The sequence below is a fragment of the Antechinus flavipes genome, chromosome 6, assembly GCF_016432865.1.
Source record: "Antechinus flavipes isolate AdamAnt ecotype Samford, QLD, Australia chromosome 6, AdamAnt_v2, whole genome shotgun sequence".
NCBI classification, from domain to species: Eukaryota; Metazoa; Chordata; class Mammalia; order Dasyuromorphia; family Dasyuridae; genus Antechinus; species Antechinus flavipes.
This window is the reverse complement of record NC_067403.1, coordinates 205,467,600-205,489,870: the sequence shown is the minus strand read 5'-3', so window position 1 is coordinate 205,489,870 and position 22,271 is coordinate 205,467,600. Positions and strand designations below refer to the sequence as shown.

Below are 22,271 nucleotides of genomic sequence, written 5' to 3'. Positions count from 1 at the left end.
CATTTTCTCAAATGTATTTTAGTTTTATTCGATTTGGAGCTTAATTCATTGTGCATTTTCCTGGTTGACCAGCCATTTAACTACATGTCATAGATTGGATAAAAGACATTTTTCATCCATTTAGTTTTTCCTAAATTGATTGCTATGGTGATCTCTTTTGAATATTCATCAAGGGGGTATGTCTGGGACTTGATTTATTAAGCATAAAATCATCCTCAAACAGGATATGATTTCTAATATTTAAAGGACTATGTGAAAGGGGGGGATTAGATTGATTTTGTTGTGTCCTAGAGATCAGAACAAGGAGAAACAAGTAGAAATTGCAAAGAGGCACATTTAGACTTAATATAAGAAAAAAAAACTTCATAACAATTAGAGCTGTCCAAAAATTGAGTGACTTTCTTGAGAGGTGGTGAATTTTCCCTGTTTATAACTCCTCAGGTAGAGTCTGAACAACTATTTGTTGGATTTGTCCTAGCAGGAATTTCTATGATGTATGGGTTGAATTGGATGGTTTCTGAGCTCCCTTTCTACTTCCAAATTCTGTGAAGAATTTCTGGAAAACTTTTATTACTTATAGGGAATTCTTCTCCAATTTGGACTTTGGGCAGGACATTCGCCATGATTGAGGTGAACTACTTTGGCAAATATATATCTGTTTTACATCTTAGAGGATGCTAGTAATTAAAGTTTCATTTAATAATGTTATCTCTGTGGTTTCATTCATCAAAGAAGTTTGTTTATCTGATGTTTGATCAGAGGACTCCTGATCAATTGAATCCTTCCCATTTACTGGATGAAATTAAAAGATATGATAAAGTCAGAAAGACAACGAGATATAAGGATTCCCCCCTTTTAGACTTGGAGTCATGGAATTTGTCCCTTGTAAGGAGAGTGATTCCTTTCAGATTTTTAATGGTTATTTACATATGAAAGACTCAGGAACTGAAGCTAAGGATAAACCATATACCTGGTGGTTTTTAAAAAAACTATGTGAACTAGACAATTCTGGCATTTACTGAATGAAGTTACTGAAGAAGAACATTCTGCATTTTCTCTTTTGTGCTTCATCTAGGGTGCTGTGAAGAAGGGAAGGGGATTTCTCTCTGCTCTTCCTCCTTGATCTCCAATCACTGGTGCTGGCAACTTGCAAGAGAAGCATATGACTATAGGAGATTGAGCCCAGTAGAGGCCCAAGTGTGGAATTGAGCCAGGAGAAAACTATTAAGAGGAATTTATGAGGTCAGCAGATAGAGATCAGAGCCTTCTCAGGAGAAAGTAGGTCCCAGTGCTGCTACTGCTGCTGTATGTTCTGGGACAATGGTTCTCAAAGTATGGTCTAGAGAATCCTGGGCATCTCTGAAATCCTTTTAGAGAGTTTACAAATTCAAAAATAGTTTTTATTTCCAATATGGTAAATGTCTATAAATATAATCTAAATAAACAAAAACTCTTTGGAGAGATCCTCAATAATTTTTAATAGGATAAAGATACTGAAAACAAAAGTTTGAGAATCACTATCTAGGGTGTGGGTTCTTGTTCTTTCCAAATATATATTGTAGTGCTCGAGTAATTTACTTAATTAAGTAATTATTTATTTTTCATAATTTTTTTTATCTTTTCCTAAAGAATTTTCTTGTACAACCTAGTAAGAATATCTCTGGATTTTTCATAATTTTAAAATCTTTTCCTAAAGAATTTTCTTGTACCACCTAAGTAAGAATATCTTTGGATTTTTCATAATTTTTTTTATCTTTTCCTAAAGAATTTTCTTGTACAACCTAGAAAGAATATCTCTGGATTCTTCATAAATTAAGTAATTATTTAAGTAACTATTAAATAAGATGATTGAAACAGAAAAACCAACCTCTAAGGACCCTTCCACGTGTAGATATTCAGATGAGACTGAAATTAGAAACAACAGAGACCTTGCTCTAGCCTTGGAACCTTTCCCTCAGTGCCAGAGATGAGTTATAGAGCCAAGCAGAGTGATTGACTGAGATGCTGTTCCTGAAAGGAGTCATGTGATGACATCACTAAAAGATCTGGAGGTCCTGAAAGACCAGGATTGTAACTTACATTGGACACATGTATTCCCTATACATGTGCCTCTCTGCATGTGAACTCTAAGTATATAATGGATACACGAGTCTTGTTAGAAGACAGCTTTTAAGACTGCTTTTTGTTCTATTAAGTCAAACACGTAAAAAAAAATCCAACAGTAATCAGAGAAGGATTTTTTATCGTCCTCATATTACTTGTAGGATGCTTAAAATGTACTCTTCTATCAAGAACTGATTTCAAAAGTTTCGCTATTATACTTTCAATATGAAAGTAGATTATTATCATGAAAGATTCTGTAAAGAGGAAAAAGTAGGCGTATTGGTTGATAGTGATTAATGTTTTCATTCTTCTTTTTTTTTAAAAGTTGATATAGTCTGAGATTTTTCCTTCTTCATATCTTCCCTTCCCTGAAATGGTTTATAAAATAACCTCTCAATGTTTTTTTACTTCAAATATGGATTTTTTGGGAGATATACTTGGTGTGGTCCCCCTGCTTAAGTGCCATTTCTCCTTTGTCACATAATGAGTTAGGAATTGAGGTGTTAGGTTCCAGAAATGGTGGTTACTCTGTTATTGATGGTTAAAATGGATTGTTAAGGAAATAGTGACAAATATGTCTCATTTTCTGCCTTTATTATCCCCTTGTTAGTTTCATCTACATAGGTTCAGAATTTTGACTCAGTTCAGTTTAAGTTTGGAATTAGGGGTCAAGTTACTTGACCCCTCTTGGGCCTTAGTCTCCTTGTCTATAAATAAATAAAATTTCTTGTCTATGAAATAGAAAATCTAGCCTGTGAAGATCCTACCTGCTTTGGATCTCCAAGATCCCCATGAGCCTCATTCTAAATTTCTGTGGATATATTTTTCCTTTGACTTCTTTTCATTTTTTATGAGTGATAATCTTTGTTGTTTTTCATCCTTTTCCTCTGGGCTATCTTAAAAGTGAGTCTGTATTCTAAACCAGTATTTCACTTGGCTTCCATTTCTCTCCACTTGTCAAGAATATCAATGTTTTAGGCTTTATTGGTCTCAATAATAACAACAGTTTTACATTGGTTAAACTTCTGTAGGAAATAGTGATAATCTTTGGCTTTTTCCATTTCCTATTCCTGCTCCCCCCAGCATTGGTGATTTGTGTGAACAGTTTAGAGAGAAACTATTGCAATTATTTGCAATGTTGTCCGTCTTTTGCCAATTTAATATTGATTCTGACCTTTGATCTAACTAGTTGATGACATGACTGCAAAGAAGAGTTGATTCTGATATGGTTCCACATTAAATAACCAGTTGTTTCCTGTTTATTAAAATATAGTCAATTTTCTCTCTTTTTCTCTCTCTCCCTCCCTCCCTCCCTCCCTTTCTCCTTCTCTCTCTCTCTTTCTCTCTCTCTCTCTCTCTCTGTCTCTCTCTCTCTCTCTCTTCTTCATTTCTTTCTCCTTTCTTCTCCTCCTCCTCCCCCTTCCTCTTCCCTTTCCTCCTCCTTCTTCTCTCTCTTGATGTTATTCAATTCTTGTTAGATTTTTTTTCTGGCATAAAATATTCACAAAGCAAAACCCACAGAACAATATGTATAGCCTACTATAGTATTAAAAAAAACTACTATAGTATAAAAGGTAGCTGAACTCAGATTAACTGCAATAAAGAACTTAAGTTCTGAAGAACAGAGGATGAAATACCCCTCCCTCATGTCACCAAGAGGAAATGAGATATTCTCTGTGTTGTCAGATGTAGTTGCTTTGTTATTCTTAGCTCTTTTTCTTTGTTAAATATGAAAATTCAATGATGGGGGAGGGAGGTGGTGAGTAGGAAATATTAGTGATGCTTGTGATATTAAAAAGGCACCAATAAATTGAAATTAAAAAAAGAAACATTCATAATATATATGTATAAGGTCTCTGGATAGCCTATATGTCTTTGGACTCTATCATTTTTCAAACCTGAGTCAAATTGTTCAAACATATTTTTGCCACCTTCTTTTATACCCATCTCCATATTTAGACATCAGAATATCTCTTGACTTGTTTGGAGGGTCTTGTTGAATTCTTCATAAACTTTCTCTACCTTTCCATCTTCTGCAATTAATGTTGGTGCATAGAGCACACTTCCATAATAGTCTTTTATGCATAACAGGGGTACTGCAAGAATACATGCACAAGCTTCCCATGAAATGATATTTCTTGATGACTTTGGGCACAAATTGAAACCAAATCTGCTAACTCATTTGTTAGTTCTTCAAGAAGAACCTGTGAACCAGCCTTCTGCTCACCTATACCTCCATTTATTTTTTCGATCTTGTGAGAATATTGATAGCGATGTGAGTTTTAATTTTTCCAATGGTAACACTGATATGAAGCATGTCTGCATCCCTTTATGCATGGGTGCATGAACTTGGAATACCATAGCTCATTTTCCCTTCTCCATTTCATTTCCACAAACACATCATTTCTGTTTTTAAACACTCATACTATGGGTTGAGTGCTTTCCCTCCCTCCTCTCGTTTCAACTCAACTCCCCAACCATCACCACCTAGGACTGATTTTGGATCCCCAGGACTGACCGTGGCCATGTCGATGGAGGCTGTGGCTTCATCCATAATGAAGATGCTCGTCTTCCTCACAAAGGCCCTTGCCAAGCAGAAGAGCTGTCTCTGTCCCTGGCTGAAATTCTCCCCACCTTCCGTGACTATGGCATCTGCAAAAGAGCAATGACGTGTGTGTGTGTCTTTACCTCCATTTTTAAGAATTGCTATCTTCTCCTTCGAGGTTTCAGTTAAGTGCCCTTCTCTATGAGAAGCCCTTTTTGATCTTGCCAATTAATAGTGCCTCCCTTCTACTACAAGTACTGTATTTATTTTATATGTGACTTGTATATACTTAGAGATGCATGTGTTGTTTCTTATCATAGAATGTAAGTTATGTGGAGGCAAGGACATTTCTCTCTTTGCTTCTTCAGTGCCTACTATACAGCAAACATTAATAAATGCTGCTGAATGAATGAATATGTATTTTTAGGGGCTGATCATTGGTCACTAGGTAGTTTATATCACTGGGAACTGGACTGATCTTGTATTTGGAGGCCTGGATTGTGGGATGTGGGAAAGAAAGGAGATAGTTCTTCCTGAAGCACACCTTAGTCCAGACCTTCCTTTTACTTGACTGTAATAACTCTGGATCAATTGATCGGTTGTTTGAGGGCCCAGCTGTCCTATGGGCAAAGGCGATCTTGACTATGACATTGTCTGGTCTAAGGTATGTATGTCTTGTATGTATGCTACTCAACCCACTTTTCTCTCCCCATTTCCAGAGTTCCAGGTATGGACAGATGAATGGTATGGATCAAGGGTAAAACAAGAAACAATGGATCCAGGAATATTGTGGCACAATAAATCTGAACAGTTCACTCATTATTATCAGGAAACTCTGACTTCTTTGATGTGCTTGTTGCCCCTGGGCTTTGAAACAGAGTTCTAGGAGTTATTACAGGGAAAAGTTAGGCTGTGTATGTGTAGACAATTATGGGGGAACAGCTGGATCTGTACCCTAGCTTTCATGTAGACTGGACTCAGCCTAGCCCCTGTAGAACTAGGACTCTTCCCCATCTTGGCAGGAAGCCAGTGCAGGGAGGTAGGGATGGGCACTGTTACCTAGCCCCCCGGGCAGTGCCTTCACCACTAGCTTTAGCTGGGCGATCTCCAAGGCTTCCCACAGGGTGCTGTCCGAGCACTTCTTTTCCGGATCCAGGTTAAACCTGCAGAGCAGAAAAGAGATCCCAATGAATGGCCCCTTAGTGGTCTGGTCCAGCCTCACCCAACCCAAGGGCACTGCCAAGAGTGAGGTTAGGGCTGGGGCTGGGAAGATAGTGAGTGATCTTGCCCTAAGATCTGGAATCCTCTTCCAACTGACATCATCAGGAAGGAGCTTCTGGCCTTGGTCAGACCCCATCGGAGTACTGTGCTCAGTTCTGGGCACTATATTTTAGGAAGAAATAGACAACTTGGTACGTATTTGGAAGAAGGTGACCAGGATACTTCACAGGCTAGATATATTTAGAGCTGGAAGGACACTTTACCTCAGGGGAAGACCTTCTCTTCCCTTTCTGATCCATGACTTATGTCTCTGGTTCAACCCCCTCATTTACAGATGAGGGGATGGAAGCCCAGAAAGTTTAAGAAGCATGTCCCATATTACACAGCATTAGGATATGATCTCAGAGCTTTTGGATCCTCATTATAGAAGATTGGAGACTGTGATATTAGGACTGGTCAAAGAACCTGGATATGGTCAGCCTGGAGAAGCCAAAATTTAGGTGGGAAATTTCAAGTGTATTTGAAGAGGGGCTATCAAATAGAGTAGAAATTCTGTTTGTTCCATTGAGTTCCAGAACAGAGATCAAACTTAATCTGTTAAACTCCAGAAGGCAGAACAAGGACCCCATGGTAGAAGTCAGAGAGATGCTGGATTTCAATTTGATATAACAAAAAACTTGTTCACAATTAGAATTGTCCTAAAGTGGAATGAGGAGCCTTTCCTGAGCTGGGGGCGGGGGGGGGGCTCTTCCCCTTATGGTAGCATTTCTGGTCTTTTCTGTTCCTCCCCTGGAGTGCTACTCACCGGATGGTTCCACTGAAGAGGATGGGATCCTGGAGGATGATGGAGAGTCGGGATCGCAAGGTCTGCAGGGGCAGCTTTGCAATGTCAATGTCATCGATGACGATCCTCCCTGTATTAACCAGGGGTTAACTCACCTACTAGTAAATAGCGCTTACTACTGGAGGGTCAACTTGCCTGTGTAGAAGGGAATTAGCTGGGAAGAAGGGAGAGGCCAAGTGGTTGACTCTGTGAATTGAGGCCATAAGTGTCATGGAAGCATTCAAACCTGATGAACAACCTGGAGTATCCATTGCAAGTTAGACAGAAAAACAGAAGGAACTCCTCATGGTGAAAGAATGTTAATGGGGAGAGGTACAGCAGTGAGAGTTAACCCTTTCTCTAAGCAGTGGGCTCTCTGTGTGAAGGGCAATCAGGGAGTATTGTATTGGGAGTTGTTGGGAGTGTTGGAGAAGAAGGACCTACCTTCAAACATGTCAACCATGCGGAAGAAGGCAAGAGAGAAGGATGACTTTCCGCTGCCTGTTCGCCCACAGATCCCAATCTGCAATAGGGAAGACTCAAGGAGTAGCTCTGGGAGAAGCCTGTGGACCATGCCCTCCCAGGGGAAGGCAGGCAATTTTGCCTTTGGTCTTTGTCCAGGCTCTAGGAAGAGCTCGGCCAAGGGTGGCCTGGAGGTTCATAAATTATTTTCTATTGTCTGTATTTCAATTGTCTGGGAATGTATCAGGTCTTCCTGTGCAGGGATATAGAGGAGGACATCTCTGGTAGGGGGCAAAAGGAACTGCTTTATTCTTACTTTTATTATGGATAAAGTATGAAGGCAGACAGAGTGTGATGGAGGAAGACAGAGACAAAGACAAGGACAGAGAGAGAGGGAGAAGGAGAGAGAGAAAGAGAGAGAGACGGAGACAGACAGAGACAGAAAGGGGGGAGAGAAACAGAAAGACAGAGAGAGACACACACACACAGAGAAAAACAGAGAGACAAAGATAAAACAAAAGAGACAGACATACATATAGAAAGAGACAGACAAAGATAGAGACACACAGAGAGACAGATAAAGACAGAGACAAGATAAGGAAAGAGAGATACAGAGACAAGGAGAGAGTCAGAGCCACAGAGAAAAGAGACAGATACACACAGAGACAGAGACACAGAGAGACACACAGAGATGGAGAGACAGATATATAGAAACAGAGTGAGAGAGAGAGAGAGACAGACAGACAGACAACAGACACAGACACAGACACAGACAAAGCACAGGGCCCAAGGAGATAGTTAGGAGCAGAGAAAACCTGGACTTCCTCATCTTAGGGAGGGAGATGATCCAAAGAAAACTCCTTTCTTCTTTTTTCTCTTGCTATAGAGGACTCTCATGTTAAGTGTCTCCAGGCCCAGTACAAGAAAAGAGGGAAGGGATCTGCCACTCTGATTTCCTCAAGGCTACAATAAGGATGGGCACTAATCCTAGAAAATATGTATGTTGAACTAAAACCCCTTCTGTGGGAGGAACACTGTGGGATTCTGGACCAAGGAAGCTAAGTATTAAGGCAGGCGTAGGATTGATCCGCGCTTAGCTTGAGGTCCTGGCCCTCACCTCTTCTCTCACCCTCCTCCTCCTCATTCTTCCTATCCATTCCCCCAACACTAGGGGTCTGTACTGACCTTCTGCCCTGGGGAGATGTGGGCGTTGACATGATTTAGGACTGGCTTCAGGGAGCTATCATAGCGAACACTCAGGTTTTGTATCTGAATCTTCCCTTGGACTGGCCAGTTCTTTGGTATCAGGGATGGAGCTGAAGAGGTAGCAGGAATAAGGAATAAGGAAGAGGAGGGCCACCAGAAGTGGTCTAGCTGACAGCTTAATTCAGGTTTTCTTGTTGTTCCCAGATTCCATATAACTGGCCCCATTCTGGATTGGCCGTATGCCCTCTCTTTTGAAGCCCTCAGAGCTTTATCTGCTCTCCCCATCCCACCCCACCCCACCCTAGCAGTCATCCCCTTTCTCTCCTAATTTTTGTGCCCTCACCCAGCAGCCCCTAGCTCTGTCCCTGCCCTGAAGCACCCCTTCATTCTTCCCCATGTTTCCCTCACCAGAAGTCTCTCTTCTTTCCCCTCACCTCCCTTACCCAACAGTCCCTCACTCTCCTTCTGAGTCACCTCATCCAGAACTTTCTGAATTCCTTAATTCCCCCAAAGGCTCTCATTTTTCTTTCCTCCAGAGTCTCCTTACCCAAAAGCCCCTCATAATTCTCAGCTTCAGTTTTCAGAAGCCCATGGATCCTTTTAACGGCCCCCATCTGAATCTCCATGTCTGCTAGGTTCCTCACCATCCAGTTTAGGTAGTTGGACACCTATGGGGAAAACCGGACCATGGGAAGGCGATCACTGTCTTTCATGGTAGACAGAACAGAATGCAAAGTAACCTTGGGGGTTACTGAACAGTTGTGGCTATATCGTTGAGATCCACTAGACTGTAAACTTCTTGAAGGCAGGCACTGTTTTGCCTTTCTTCTTTCTTCCCTACCTCTTAGCACAGGGCTTAGCACATAATAGGACTTAACATTTATTAATGGATGGATTTGGGAGCAGGGGTCAGCTCATCCAGTTTTCTGTTTCTAGGGGAATACAGGGATGATGTGATGGCATCAGCCCTAAAACTTGAAGTCAGGCATTGAAATTGCAGGTGTTGTAAGAAGAAAGAGCTAGAAGAGTATGGGGAGAATACTTGTTCCCAACACAACACTAAATGGTGTGGAAGAAATTGGTAGGTGACTGTTGGACTATAAACTTTTAATATCCAACCCTGGAGCAAGAGGTATTGTTTTTCGACCCAGCTCAGCTCCAGGAGTAATCTTTGAACCCCTTTGGCTGGGGGGAAAATATGAAACAGCATGAAGTCTAGTAAACTTTTTTTTTTTTTTTTTTTACCAAAGTGAGTCATGAGTGACTCTGACCTGAAAGATTTGGGGGCCCTGAGACTCTGATCATTGGTGCTAGCAACCCATTAGAGATAGGGATTCCCATTCTTCACCCCCCAGGAGAGGGGATCCACCTTGTGTCACTCACCATGAGGGCATAGGTGAGACCCAGTCCTACGAGCCCAGCAGGCAGCTCTTTATGCAAGGATTTGGTGATGGAGGCCACAGCAGCGATGAGAACCACACAGGCACCAATATATTCCTGGGAGAACAAGATTACTCTTCAGGAATGCTGAGCTCCTCAGATAGCCTCCCTATCCCCAGAGGTCAAGGTTTCATACAACACATACATGCTTACACACATGGCGTTTCTCTGTGAGTAATACACTTCATACCAACACTAATCTACCTAAAATACAGTGGGAATTACCACACTTGACATACACACTTTCAACTGTATATATACTCATATACACACACGGGGAATGAGAAGACAGAAGAGGAAAGATGAGAAATAGGGGGATGAATTAGATCTGACATTTCACAAGAGATGGTGAAGTCTTGTGATTTAACTCCTTCCCTCATTTGGGAGGTGTCTAGTATTGTCAAAGTGGTCAAAAGAACAACATAGGGACTGGAAGTAAAGTGGCTGTAAGCTGGGCTTTTTGCTTTTTGTGACATTTTTAATAAGTCATCTGCTCTAGGCTTATTCAATCCAATCCTATCATACATGATTTGCCTTTATACTTTATGCTACAGTCAAACTGGATTCCCTTGCCCCATCCTGCTCCTCTCCATTACTTCCTGTCTTCTCTCCTCCTTGTGGTTTGTTCTTTATCCTCTATGTCAGAAATGGACTCCACTCTTATCCCACTTCCACTATGAGAGTTACGTCTTTTGAAGCAATTTCTCCAAGGTTTTCAAGATGAGAGCCTGTGTTATATTCTATTTATTCGCAGATATAGCATATGAATGATTGTTGGGTGAACCAAGTATGAGAAATGAAATTGCTCCAACGAGAGATTTCTAAGTATTTTTCTGATTTATATTTTTAGTATCTTTCTAATTTTTTAGTATTTTTCTGATTTACATTGTACAGATGGATAATTCTATTGAGGCGGCTGGATGAATTTGGAGTCAGATAGACCTGAGTTCAAATTGTACCTTAGATACTTAATTAGCTGTGAGTCTGGGTAAATCACTTAACCACCTGATGCTTTAGTTTTCTTATCGGTAAAATGGGAACATCAGTATCTACTCCACCAGTTGTGAGCATCAAATAAAGTAACTTGTCAAATGCTTGCAAACTTAAAAAAACTATATAAATGATTACAAAGAAGAAGAGGAAGAAGATGATGAGGATGATGGTTCCATCTTCCTTATCTTCTCCTCTCTTCCCAACTAGACAATTTGAATTTTCTATGACAAAACATGTTTTTTTTTATTTTAACCAATTCATCTGCTGACTTTCCACCCTCACCTCTGAAGGCTGCTTTTGGATACACCCTTGACTCTCACCCCCAAAACTTCCTCTTATACCCCAAAGGGTCTGGACTTGCCATTCGGACTTCCAGCCATCGATTGGCAGCTGTGAGAAAGAGTGAGGCAATGTTGTTGGAGTCAGTATACTTGAGAAGCTTCTGTTGGAACAAGCCTTCATATCTGGAAGAAGAGATGAAAAGTGGACCACTGAGAGAGCATCCAGTCTCCACTCCTTTCCTGAGATGCTACAGGCTGAGGAGGTAGCATGCTGTAATGGGGGCACAGGATGGCAGACAGAGAACCAGACTCATTTTCCCTTTATTCCATCCCCAGCTGGGTTTTTTTTTTACCTAGACATGTGTATTTGTGCATATGAAAATGTGGTCAGAAAAACCCCAAGGGGTAACCCTCTTAATGTGGCCCTGAGTCAGGAACAGTACTGATATATGTCATTTCTCCTTTCTTTGAACTCTGATACCTTGTAATCAGAGATCTGTAATAAGACATTTTGACACCCAAGGCAAACAGGATGAAATAATCCTCACATCAACTCTCTAATTCATAAGATGAAAAGAAAAAAGCCATGAGAATTTGTTGCTACAGTAGCCTCTGTTATGTTGAAGAAATACATGTTAATATTGGTGCATCCTCAATGGCCTGGCACAAAACCCCAGTTGTTCCACCTTGGTTATAACTTTGTGTCACATACTAAGGCCTCTCAGATTGTAATGCACTTAAGAACAAAGATTCTTCATGGTCCCAGCTAAACTTGATAATTTTACCAGAACCTAGCACAAGGCTTTGTACATAGTAGATGCATAGTAAATATTTGGTTATTGGCTGATTGACTGATTTGTAGGATTTAGAATCAAAAGCAAACAAAGAGCTTGTATAATCCATGCTCCTAATTTTGTAGAAGAGGAAACTGAGACCAAGAGAGGTGAAGAAGTTGAGGTTTATCTGCATTTGTGACTATGTCTGGAATTTACTTGTGAGAAAAAGAATTATCTTTTATAAACTTTGGCTGAGTTAAATTATTCTGATTTTTGAAGTGGAAAAACTGGATCTGTTGGGTATTACCTTTTCCCCATCTGTAGGGGTGCTGGATAGTGGGAGAGGTTAAGGAACAAATGGTTACATGGAAAAGTGGGCAGAGCCCCCACAGCTATCCAAGTCCTCAGAAAGTTTCCTGATTAGATGAGAATGAGCCAAGGATCGAAGAATTGACAAACAAAGTCCATCCTAAGTCCAGGTAGGGAACATACCAAGTGTGAGTGTTCCAGGTCAAAATACGCTGTTTTCTACTGTGCCCTGCTAAGGGACCTGGAGATTTTATATATATATTAGCATGAACCTAGAGGGATATGGGCCAACTTAAAATAGGAGCAGGAAGGGGAGCAGAGAGTATATGTCAGAATTGGGAATTTAGCTATGGTAGTGGTAGGAGGAGGAACTAGGATTTGGGGACAGTAGATATTTGAACTCAGGGGAGTGAAACAATCTTGAGAAGATCTGGAGACTCAGAGCAGTGCCTTACACAGAGAGTTTTGTTGATTAGTGGAGATTTAATTTAGAATATAATGAGAAGTGAAAGCCTCAAGATTCAAAGCAAAGAACCAGTTCTAAGGAGCAGCAAGGGAATTCAAAGGCAACTTAGATCAGTGTGGTCCATGGATTGAGGCTGGATCCTTTATGGAATCATGAACCGAGTGGAAAATGAATTGGATTTGGAGTCTTGATAATCTAGGTTCAAATACAGCCTATGTGATATTGGCAAGTAAATTCAACCTCCATGGGCCTCAGTTTCCTTATCTGTAAAATTAGAAGACTGGACTAAATAGGCTATATGGCTCTTTCCAACTTGAGATCTGTGATCCTATGAATGTCATAGTTGGGAATGAATCATAAAAGACATCCAACTTAATTTATATCAGAATATGAATCCCCTTTAAAACACTAGCCGAATGATCACTTAGGACTATAGACTCATAACTGAAAAGGACCTTTAAGATCATCTAATCCAAGTCACCATCACCACTAATACTACACAAATATTAAGTGTTGTCAGAATCTGAATCCAGGACCTGTAACTCCAGGGAAGCAAGGTGACTCAGTGGATAAAGCATCGGGCTTAGAATCAGGAAGCCTTATTTTCATAAGTTCAAATCTAGCTTTAGACATTTACTACTTGGGCATTCCTGGGCAAGTCACTTAACCCTGTTTACCTCAGTTTCCAGTTTGGGCTGGAGAAGGACATGGAAAACCACTCCATTTGACAAGAAAACCCCAAATGGAGTCAGGGAGTTGGATGTGACAAAAATGATTGAACAACAACTATCTCTGATTCCTACATCAGTCAATCAACCAAGAAACAAACATTTATTAGACATCTACTATACCAGAGCTTTTGAACTTTTTTATGATAGTTCAATGAAGCCTAGGGATACATCCTCAGAATAATGTTTGTGAATGCATCAAAGCACATGGAATTATAAAAGTAATCAATTATATTGAAATATGAGTCATCAAAATATGAAACAAATAATAATGGCCTTAACTCAAGAGCCCTTGTCCTATTGTTTTTCTTCCAGGGGAAGAATTACTGCAAAAACTCTCTAACACTCAAGTCAAGCCATTTCACATTTAAACACTTTCTGTCTTAGTACAGTTCAAAAGGATCTCAGAGCTCATCTACTCATTTTAAAGGTGAGGAAATGGAAGTCCAGAGTGGTTAATTGATTTGTCCAAAGTCACATAGATTTTCTAAATGGGATCTAAACTCACGTTCGTTGACTTGTGAGACATTAAATTTTTTCCCCCAGTATACTTTGCTGCCTAATTATTAGATTTCTCATTATCATTGAATAAAATTTGCTTTTCTATAATTTCAACCCACTCTTTTTAAGTTTTCTCTTCTGTGGCCCAGCAGAAAAGGTCTGATCCCTTTTCCAGGTGACAGTCTTTCTAATACACTGTCCTTGCATCCCAGTTGACCCCAATATGCTCCACGCAGCAGCAGTCATTGTGGGCCCCATGGATCTTGACCCAGGTCAGTCACCGCTTTGCCAGTGTCTGGGCTTTTGCCCAGATGGTACATGACCTGATTTCCCCTGTCCCCATGGTGTTGCTCTTAACAGCTTCTCCAGAGGGAGGATGGGTCTGTACCTGAATGCCCTGATGGTGATGAGACCTTCCACTGTTTCTGAGAAGTGGGAAAGCAGGGGTAGCTGGGTGCTGTCATCCAATTGCTGCAGGTCCCTGTGAGAAAATAGGTAATAATGATGGCCTTAACTCACTTTCTTGTGGGTGCCTGAGTGAATAGGGGAAAAGAATGTGCATTTAGAGAGAACCTATTATGTGCTTTTTACTTTGCAAATGTTATCACATTTGATTCTCACAACAACCCTGGGAGGTGAGTATCATGATCCACATTTTAGTTGAGGAATCTAAGGCAAACAGAGGTTGTGATGTGGCAAATACCCCATATCTAGTAAGTATCTGAAGCCAGCTTTGAACTCAGTCTTCCTGACTTCATGCCCAGTGTTCCATCCCCTTTACCACCTAGCTGCTTTGAAAGTACACTCAGACACCCTGAGGGGGCGGGTTTCTTTTTGGATCAGACCTATGATTTCACTTTTTGGGGGAAATCCCTCTACAGATGCAGAGCAGAATCATTTCTATAATTTATAGTCTTAATTGCCTGGAACAGTAAGATATTAAATGACTTGGCCAGAGATTTAGGCTGCTGGATATGGGACTGAATTTATGAATTCCTGACTCCAAGGCTTTCTAGGATTCCGTGATATTTCTGGAGGCAGGCATTATTTCTACAAAAGGTGGTAGAGATAGGGCTAGTATATTTGTGTTTGAACTCTGGTCACATAATCCCTTTCTGCCCTTCAATGACCCAGTGATCTGGGTCTCACAAGATAATTTGGGGCGGTCTCTGAAAGGTGCTAATGAGGAGTGTATCTAGGATCATAAGACTATAGATTTAGACCTTAGAGTCCCCAATTCCAACCTTTTCACTTTACGAATGAGAAAATTGAGAGAGGACAAGTGACTTGCCTTGAGTCATGTAGCTAGTAAAGTGCTTAAGGCAAGATTTGAGCTCATAACATCCTGAATCCTGAATCAGGTACTCTATCCATTTTGCCACTGAGAATTCTCAGTCTAAGCATTCTTTATGATATTTCTTCCAAGATCACCCAGGAATAATCCATGAGATCTAAGGTGAAAAGCTCAGTGTTAAAGATCCCACAAAAAAGGATCAAGGAGGAATGGATGGTTCTCATGGCAACCTAAAGATCTCCCATTTTCCAGCCTCCACCCTTTGAGGAATACACTGTAGGATCCCTCTATGTCACTATTACAGAACAGAGTAGATGGGACACCTGACTCTCTACTTATTGAATGTAAGTCCTCTACATCCAATGGAGGAGACCGAGGGTCAAGGCAGTCCCAAGTGGCCAAAGTGAGCTTTGAACAAACACCATATGGAATGTTTAATCATTGTCAATTGAAAACAGAAATTGTTGAATTTCTTCATGTGGGCATCCAGTTTTTAGAGGCAGCAAAATTATCTGGGCGATCTGGATTATGAAAGCAAAAAATGTACCATTTTTCTTTGAAATTGTGAATAGACTTTGCAGGTTAGTGTTTCCTAACTACTAGGTTACAGCAGAGTTTAGCTGGTCTGTAAAGATTTTGCAGACTGCCAAAGGTTCTTTTTTCTTGAAACCAACAGGTTCCGACTTCCTGTATCTTGCTCTTCCTTATCCTCAGCGTCTGGTCTCCCACCCCCAGGTCATGGAACTTCCTGTTGAGAATGTTCTCATGGCCAAATGCAGCTGACCATAGACCGAGTGACTTACACAATGACTTTCAGAACCAACTTCCCATGAGGTCAAAAAAATCTTTTCAAGAAACAAAAGTCACCTAGATGCCACTCGGAAGTACTTCTGGATAAAGTAGCACACGATGGCCAGAGGCAGGAGGGCGATGAGGAACACAGGCGTGACATAGGAGATGACTGCTAGAGCAGAGACGCAGAGCATTGTGGAGCGACTTAGGCACTCTAAGGTGGAAGGGATGTGCTGAAAGGAGATCGGGAAAAACAGAGGAAAAAGAATTGGGGCAAATGGCCAAATAGGAAGTTAGTTAACTTCCCAGAATTCACTAACCTATTATGGCCTTCTCCTTCCTGGCCACTCATGACGTATCCCAGAGATATAATTAAGGTAGGGTTAATGGAGCTTTGTTCTAGACCACAAACACTGGGTGAGGTGGGGAGTGCTTCTTCTGGGGAGGAAGGTTTGTCCATTCCTCTCTGTCTCATAGACTCCATTGGATTGTACCATGTGGACCCCTAATCCCTCATCTAGTTTAGAAGCTTCCATTTTAAGGTTTCTCCCCAAGAGACCCCCTCTTTTAGTAAATGCATTCCTACACTCTGCTGAAGGCAGTGGCAGAGTCTCTGAGCAAAGGGTGACTTCCTCTCCTGAAGGAGCAGTTGCATCCTTGCTTGGTCAAATGATCTGCTGGACCACTGTCCTTCCAACTGCACCAGACTGTCCCCTGTACAGGGGACTACTGCTGTTATTCTCCCTTCCCCCACTTTGGGATAACAGCATCTGTGCCCTTTCCTGTACCTGCACTCGGGGTCACTGCTGCCATCCCTCTACCCTGAAAGAATTTCTAAATACAGCTTTGTCACTTTCTATCTATATCAAGCATTTGGTACCTTGGTCCAAAATTACTTTCATTACTTGCCTAGTCATTTTGCTGATGGGAGTATAGGCCCTCTAAGTAAACTCTGTATCTTATTAATCTTCTGTATCCCTTCAGCATAAATGTCCACGATTTATTTATCAATAAATGTTGCATTGAGTCCTCTCTATGACAAAAGTAATGATATATTGTTTTCTAACATTAGAACCTGAAGTGCAGCTACTTATCTTGGTAGTTAGAAGGTCTGTCCTTAAGTCAGAAAGTCCTAAATTCAAATCCAGCCTTAGATACCTCCTAGCTAAGTGGTTATGGGCAAGTCACTTAGCTTATGCTTGCCTCTGTTGACTCATCTGTAATATTACTTACTTTCCAAGGTTCCTGTGAGGATAAAGTGAGGCGATATTTGTAAAATACTTTTCAAACCTTAAAGTTTATAATTTTTAGATACATGAATATATACATATATACATGCATGTATATGTATATGCACACCCATATATCTGTATTCATGTGTACATGTTGGAGCAGATTTTAGTTTTTTTTTGAGACTTCAACCCAAAATGCTTAGCTCTTTAAGTATTATTCAGGCTTTGTCATAATGTTGTCCTCTCAGTAAAGCTGTTCCAATGACTCAAGGACAAGGTCACAGCAAAGAATCAGAGTATCCCCATTAGCAAGGATTCAGAATACAAAAGCAGTGAGATTTGAGACTTTAGAGCTGGTATTCCATAAGTTGATTTTTACTCAGGGCTTTTATCTTTATTTATTTATTTATTTTCACTGAGGAAATTGGGGTTAAGTGACTTGCCCAGGTCTAGGAAGTGTTAAAAGTATCTGAGGCTACATTTGAACTTAGGACCTCTTGACTTCAGGGCTGGTGCTTTATCTACTACACCATCTAGCTGCCCTCTATTCAGAGCATTTAAAAAGAATTATTTTGAAAGGAGGGTGAACAAAAGTCCCAGGTGAGACTTTGTTATAGCACAACAGTATAATTTCTGGGAAATTGGTTACCTGGATGATCTCTCTCTCTCTCTCTCTCTCTCTCTCTCTCTCTCTCTCTCTCTCTCTCTCTCTCTCTCTCTCTCTCTCTCTCTCTCTTCTCTCTCTCTCTCTCTCTCCTCTCTCTCTCTTTCTTTCTCTTCTCTCTCTCTCTCTTTCTTTCTCTTCTCTCTCTCTTCTCTCTCTCTCTCTTCTCTCTCTCTCTCTTCTTTCTCTTCTCTCTCTCTCTTCTCTCTCTCTCTTTCTTTCTCTTTCTCTCTCTCTCTCTCTCTTCTCTCTCTCTCTCTCTCTCTCTCTCTCTCTCTCTCTTTCTCTTCTCTCTCTCTCTCTCTTTCTCTTCTCTCTCTTTCTCTTCTCTCTCTCTCTCTCTCTTCTCTCTCTCTCTCTCTCTCTCTCTCTCTCTCTCTCTCTCCCCCTCTCTTTGTGCTTGGAGTTGCCTGAAGTTTGAGGAACAGGCTACACTATTGATTATTGTCAAAAGATCATAAATACTTGTGTCCTTCACTTCACCTTCTGAATCATTCCCTCTCCTTTCAAGGATACCTGAAAAAATATTTTGGGATCTGGCTGGCACAGGGTTAGGCGGCAGGAGGTGCATATGTTTGCTTATTTTCCAGCAGGGAATTTCTCCCCCTTAACTCATAGGTTAACATGATTTAAGAAAAGACCCCGGAGGATCCCAGTCTCTCTTTCCCCATTGAACACATGGACCCCAGATTTCATTACCTGGTCAATTGTGTTACAGTCAGAGGAAAATCTGTTCAGAATGCTTCCAAGAGGCGTTGTTTCAAAAAACCTAAGAGACAGCAAGAGAAAAGGAAAACCAGTCATTCTAGCACCTGTTCATGATGTAAGTGTATTTATTTAGCAATTTATTTCAAGTGTGTATCTAGGCTCTAGTTCCCAGAAACTGTTTCTTCCTATTCCCCCTCCTACCCCAGGGGGAAGCACAGCCCCTCCCGGCTCCCATCTGTCCAGGCTGCTATCGGAACAATCAGTGCAGGCAGTTGCATGGTGTAGTGCATAGAGATTCAGCCTCAAAGCCAGAAACTCTGGGTTACAGTTTTGCTGCTGACGTATTCTAGCCAGGTGATCCTGGGCAAGTCACATAAGTGCTTTAGACACTGTAAGTTGCAGAGAAGTACCAGTCTGCACCAGCAGAGGGATTTATTTCAGGCGGGAATTCCCATATTATTGAAATTCCTATTCCTACAATCATTTGGTGTATGGTATCAACAGAAATATCTGAGCAGAAAAAAAAAACACACAGTAGGAGGTGAAATGAGGTAGAGGGTTTGTAAAATATCAAGTCAGACTGCATGTTTTACTGATTGAAGAGTAGACATGTGGACTATTAGCTAGCCATGGGCATCAAATCAAAGATGGAGCTGTTGTGGAAGCAAGTGACTGAATCTATAACCTTTGGTTTGAATAGAATGGAGAGATGAGAAGCAGTGGGGGATGATGGTACTTCATGGGGCAAAGGTTGAGAGAACTTCTCTTTAGAGGAGAATGGGAAAGGGGAATCAGGTACCACAGGGAACAGAGGACCCTGCTGGGGAGATGAAAAGAAAAGGAGAGGGAGGATAAAGGATAGAGGTACTTCTCTGAAGAGAGGTGAGAATATTTGATAGGAAGAGGAGAAGACCAGACAGAACCTCAGTGCAATGGGGAGGAGACAAGGCAGCACTTTAATGTAATGGGAAGGAGACAAGGAAGTATCTCAAGGTAATGGGGAGGAGACAAGGCAGAATCTCAGAGCAATGGGGAGGAGACAAGGAAGTATCTCAGGGTGATGGGAAGAAGAAAAGGCAGCATCTCAGAGTGATGGGGAGGAGACAAGGCAGCATCTCAGGGTGATGGGGAGGAGACAAGGCAGCATCTCAGGGTGATGGGAAGGAGACAAGGCAGCATCTCAGAGTGATGGGGAGGAGACAAGGCAGCATCTCTGGGTGATGGGGAGGAGACAAGGCAGCATCTCTGGGTGGGTGATGGGAAGGAGACAAGGCAGCATCTCAGAGTGATGGGGAGGAGACAAGGCAGCATCTCAGAGTGATGGGGAGGAGACAAGGCAGCATCTCAGCATGATGGGGAGGAGACAAGGCAGCATCTCAGGGTGATGGGGAGGAGACAAGGCAGCATCTCAGCATGATGGGGAGGAGACAAGGCAGCATCTCAGAGCAATGAGGAGGAGAGAAGGAGGCATCTCTGTGTGATGGGGAGGAGACAAGGAGGCATCTCTGTGATGGGACATGGGAAGGATTGGGAGGGAGATACCTCATGGGGGCCAGGATGATCTGGTTCAGTAGACTTCGATGCAACCTCTTGGCCACTTTTAGGCCTGTCCACTCCACAGTGACAGAAGTGATCAGACACAGTACAATTCCCAGACTGCACAGAGCTGTAAATACCATGGCATAGACCCTGTGGTCAAAGGAGCAGTCCTGTGAGGATCAAAAACATGAAAAGATTATCTCAGAGTCTTCCTGCAAAGGGCTGATCCACAGTCCCACTGTTTCATACTCTCCTTTACACAACATTTTGTTCACTTTATTATTTTTAAAGAGCAAAATTCCAAAGTGTTTTCCAGAATGTTTGGACTAATTCACAACGTCACCAACACCGTGTTAGTGTGTCTAGCACTATTTCCACTTTTGCCAGTTTGCCAGCATTTCATACCCCAGGGCACCCGTGGCCCTCCCTGGTTTTCTGGGCCTTCTGGTCCATTTAAAGTTACCTCACTGGAGGAACAGTTCCTTGTCGCTGGGTCCAGGGCCAGGGCACTATCCGTCCAGTTGGCCAGGCAGTAGTCTATGGCAACCAGCACAATATGCTTGAGCAACTGTGAGAAGAACAGCAGGGGCAGAAGCAGCACCCCAGCTGTGGACAGGTACTTGGCACAGGCTTGCCACGGTATCTTGGCTCGCTGGTGCAGCAGAGAGGACAGGTTGTCTTCCTCTTCACTCTCTGCCATTTCCTCTGTGAGGAGTAGGGATGATCTTACCATCACCTCAGGTTAGCATGGCTCTATATCTCTCAGTTTTGTATCTGTTATCTCATTTGATCTAATCTAATCTTCCCAATGCTGCCCTGGGAGCTGGATTTGGTTAGGGATTTTTAACCCTGTTTTATAGATGGATGACAATAAAATGGTGGAACTGATTCTGGGACCCATCTTTCTGGATTGTGAAGTCTACATCCCCTTTATTCTTAAGTTCCCAGCAATGCCTTAGCCCGTGGGCTATACCAGCCACCCCTTTAGCACCAGACAGAATAAGGAGGCTGAACCTCTCTCCTCCTCCTCCCTTCCAATTATAGTCACGGTGGGAATGAGAAAATCCTAGAAAAATCAAATGCCTATCCCTTAGCATGCGAGGTTAATCCCTACTCATGGATCCAGCAAAAGACTCTTAGCATGCAGAGATGTTGGGCTCATCCCAATTGCACTTTAATTGCGAGGCACTGTCTCACTAGGATCTTAAGATCTCAGGCTTGTTGCCCCTTAGAGTCCCCAAGTCCTAGGCCTGGCCCCTCTGTTAGGTCCTTAATTCTATGACTGATTCCCAAAGTGGTCTCAGTTCCCAGGCCACCCTACTCTAAGGATATCGGGCCTCCACCCTCCACTTCGTGGCAGAGACAAGGACCACCCATCCCATTTCTAGCGCCTTTTTGAGGTTGGGGAACTGGCCCTGAGAGCTGGGAAGCAAGGCTACTTCACCTTCCTCCTCTTCCTCATCCAGCAGGAGCCCATCCCGGGAGGACATGGCCCTGGGCAGACCTTTTGGGACCTCCATGTTCTTTCTCTCAATGACCACAGTCTCCTGAAAGAGAGCCAGGGAGACAAAATCACTTACTACCAGCTGCTCTTTTTCAAGCTAGGAAGGAGTAGGATGGGGAGGCAAGAAGGAGGCAAATCCATGTTCTAGGCCATCTTCTCTTTGGAGCTTTCCCTGTTCTTAGCCTTAAGGGATTTCTGAACTTTCCTGACACTTTGTACTTAGTATAGTCTAAATTGTTAGATGGCAATTTGTAAACCTGCCTGATCTCCATTCTAGACTCTAGAGAGCAGGGACCATGTCTTTTTTACACTTTCTGTTCCTACTTGAACCCAATGCTTTGTACATAATAGGGAAGGAATAAGTTCTTTATTTTATTGAAAAGAATCAGGATTGAATTGAATTGATGGAATAGAGCTCTGGCCTATGTAAATCCATTGGAAAAATCTTAAGAGACAGAAGACCTAGTTTCGAATGTTGGTTTTTATGTTTATTAGCAGTGTGACCCAAGTTCAGTCATTTCTATATGAACCTCAGTTTTCTGATTTGTAAAATAGAAAGACCTTGGAGGAAACAAGTTATCCCATATATAACCTGATTGTGCCTAGTTATTTGCATGTTATTTCCTCCATTAAACTGTGAACTCCTTGAGAGAGCAGAGACTGTTTTTTTTTTTTTTTTGAGAG

General features: G+C 41.8%; 1 protein-coding gene across 2 annotated transcripts in view; it reads right to left on the bottom strand.

The window, feature by feature from the left end:
• Positions 1-22,271, bottom strand: part of ABCC8 (ATP binding cassette subfamily C member 8) — a 117,831-nt gene that overhangs the window by 4,917 nt on the left and 90,643 nt on the right. For both annotated transcript variants that reach the window (XM_051967553.1, XM_051967554.1), the window contains exons 24-37: positions 21,528-21,630; positions 20,547-20,788; positions 20,087-20,253; positions 18,536-18,605; positions 16,016-16,173; positions 14,243-14,335; positions 11,155-11,257; positions 9,744-9,857; positions 8,908-9,028; positions 8,340-8,470; positions 7,137-7,215; positions 6,675-6,783; positions 5,708-5,811; positions 4,622-4,755 (exon numbers count right to left, since the gene is read on the bottom strand). In XM_051967553.1, coding sequence (XP_051823513.1) covers positions 4,622-4,755; positions 5,708-5,811; positions 6,675-6,783; positions 7,137-7,215; positions 8,340-8,470; positions 8,908-9,028; positions 9,744-9,857; positions 11,155-11,257; positions 14,243-14,335; positions 16,016-16,173; positions 18,536-18,605; positions 20,087-20,253; positions 20,547-20,788; positions 21,528-21,630 — 1,728 coding nt within the window. The remainder of the gene's footprint in view (positions 1-4,621; positions 4,756-5,707; positions 5,812-6,674; positions 6,784-7,136; positions 7,216-8,339; positions 8,471-8,907; positions 9,029-9,743; positions 9,858-11,154; positions 11,258-14,242; positions 14,336-16,015; positions 16,174-18,535; positions 18,606-20,086; positions 20,254-20,546; positions 20,789-21,527; positions 21,631-22,271) is intronic.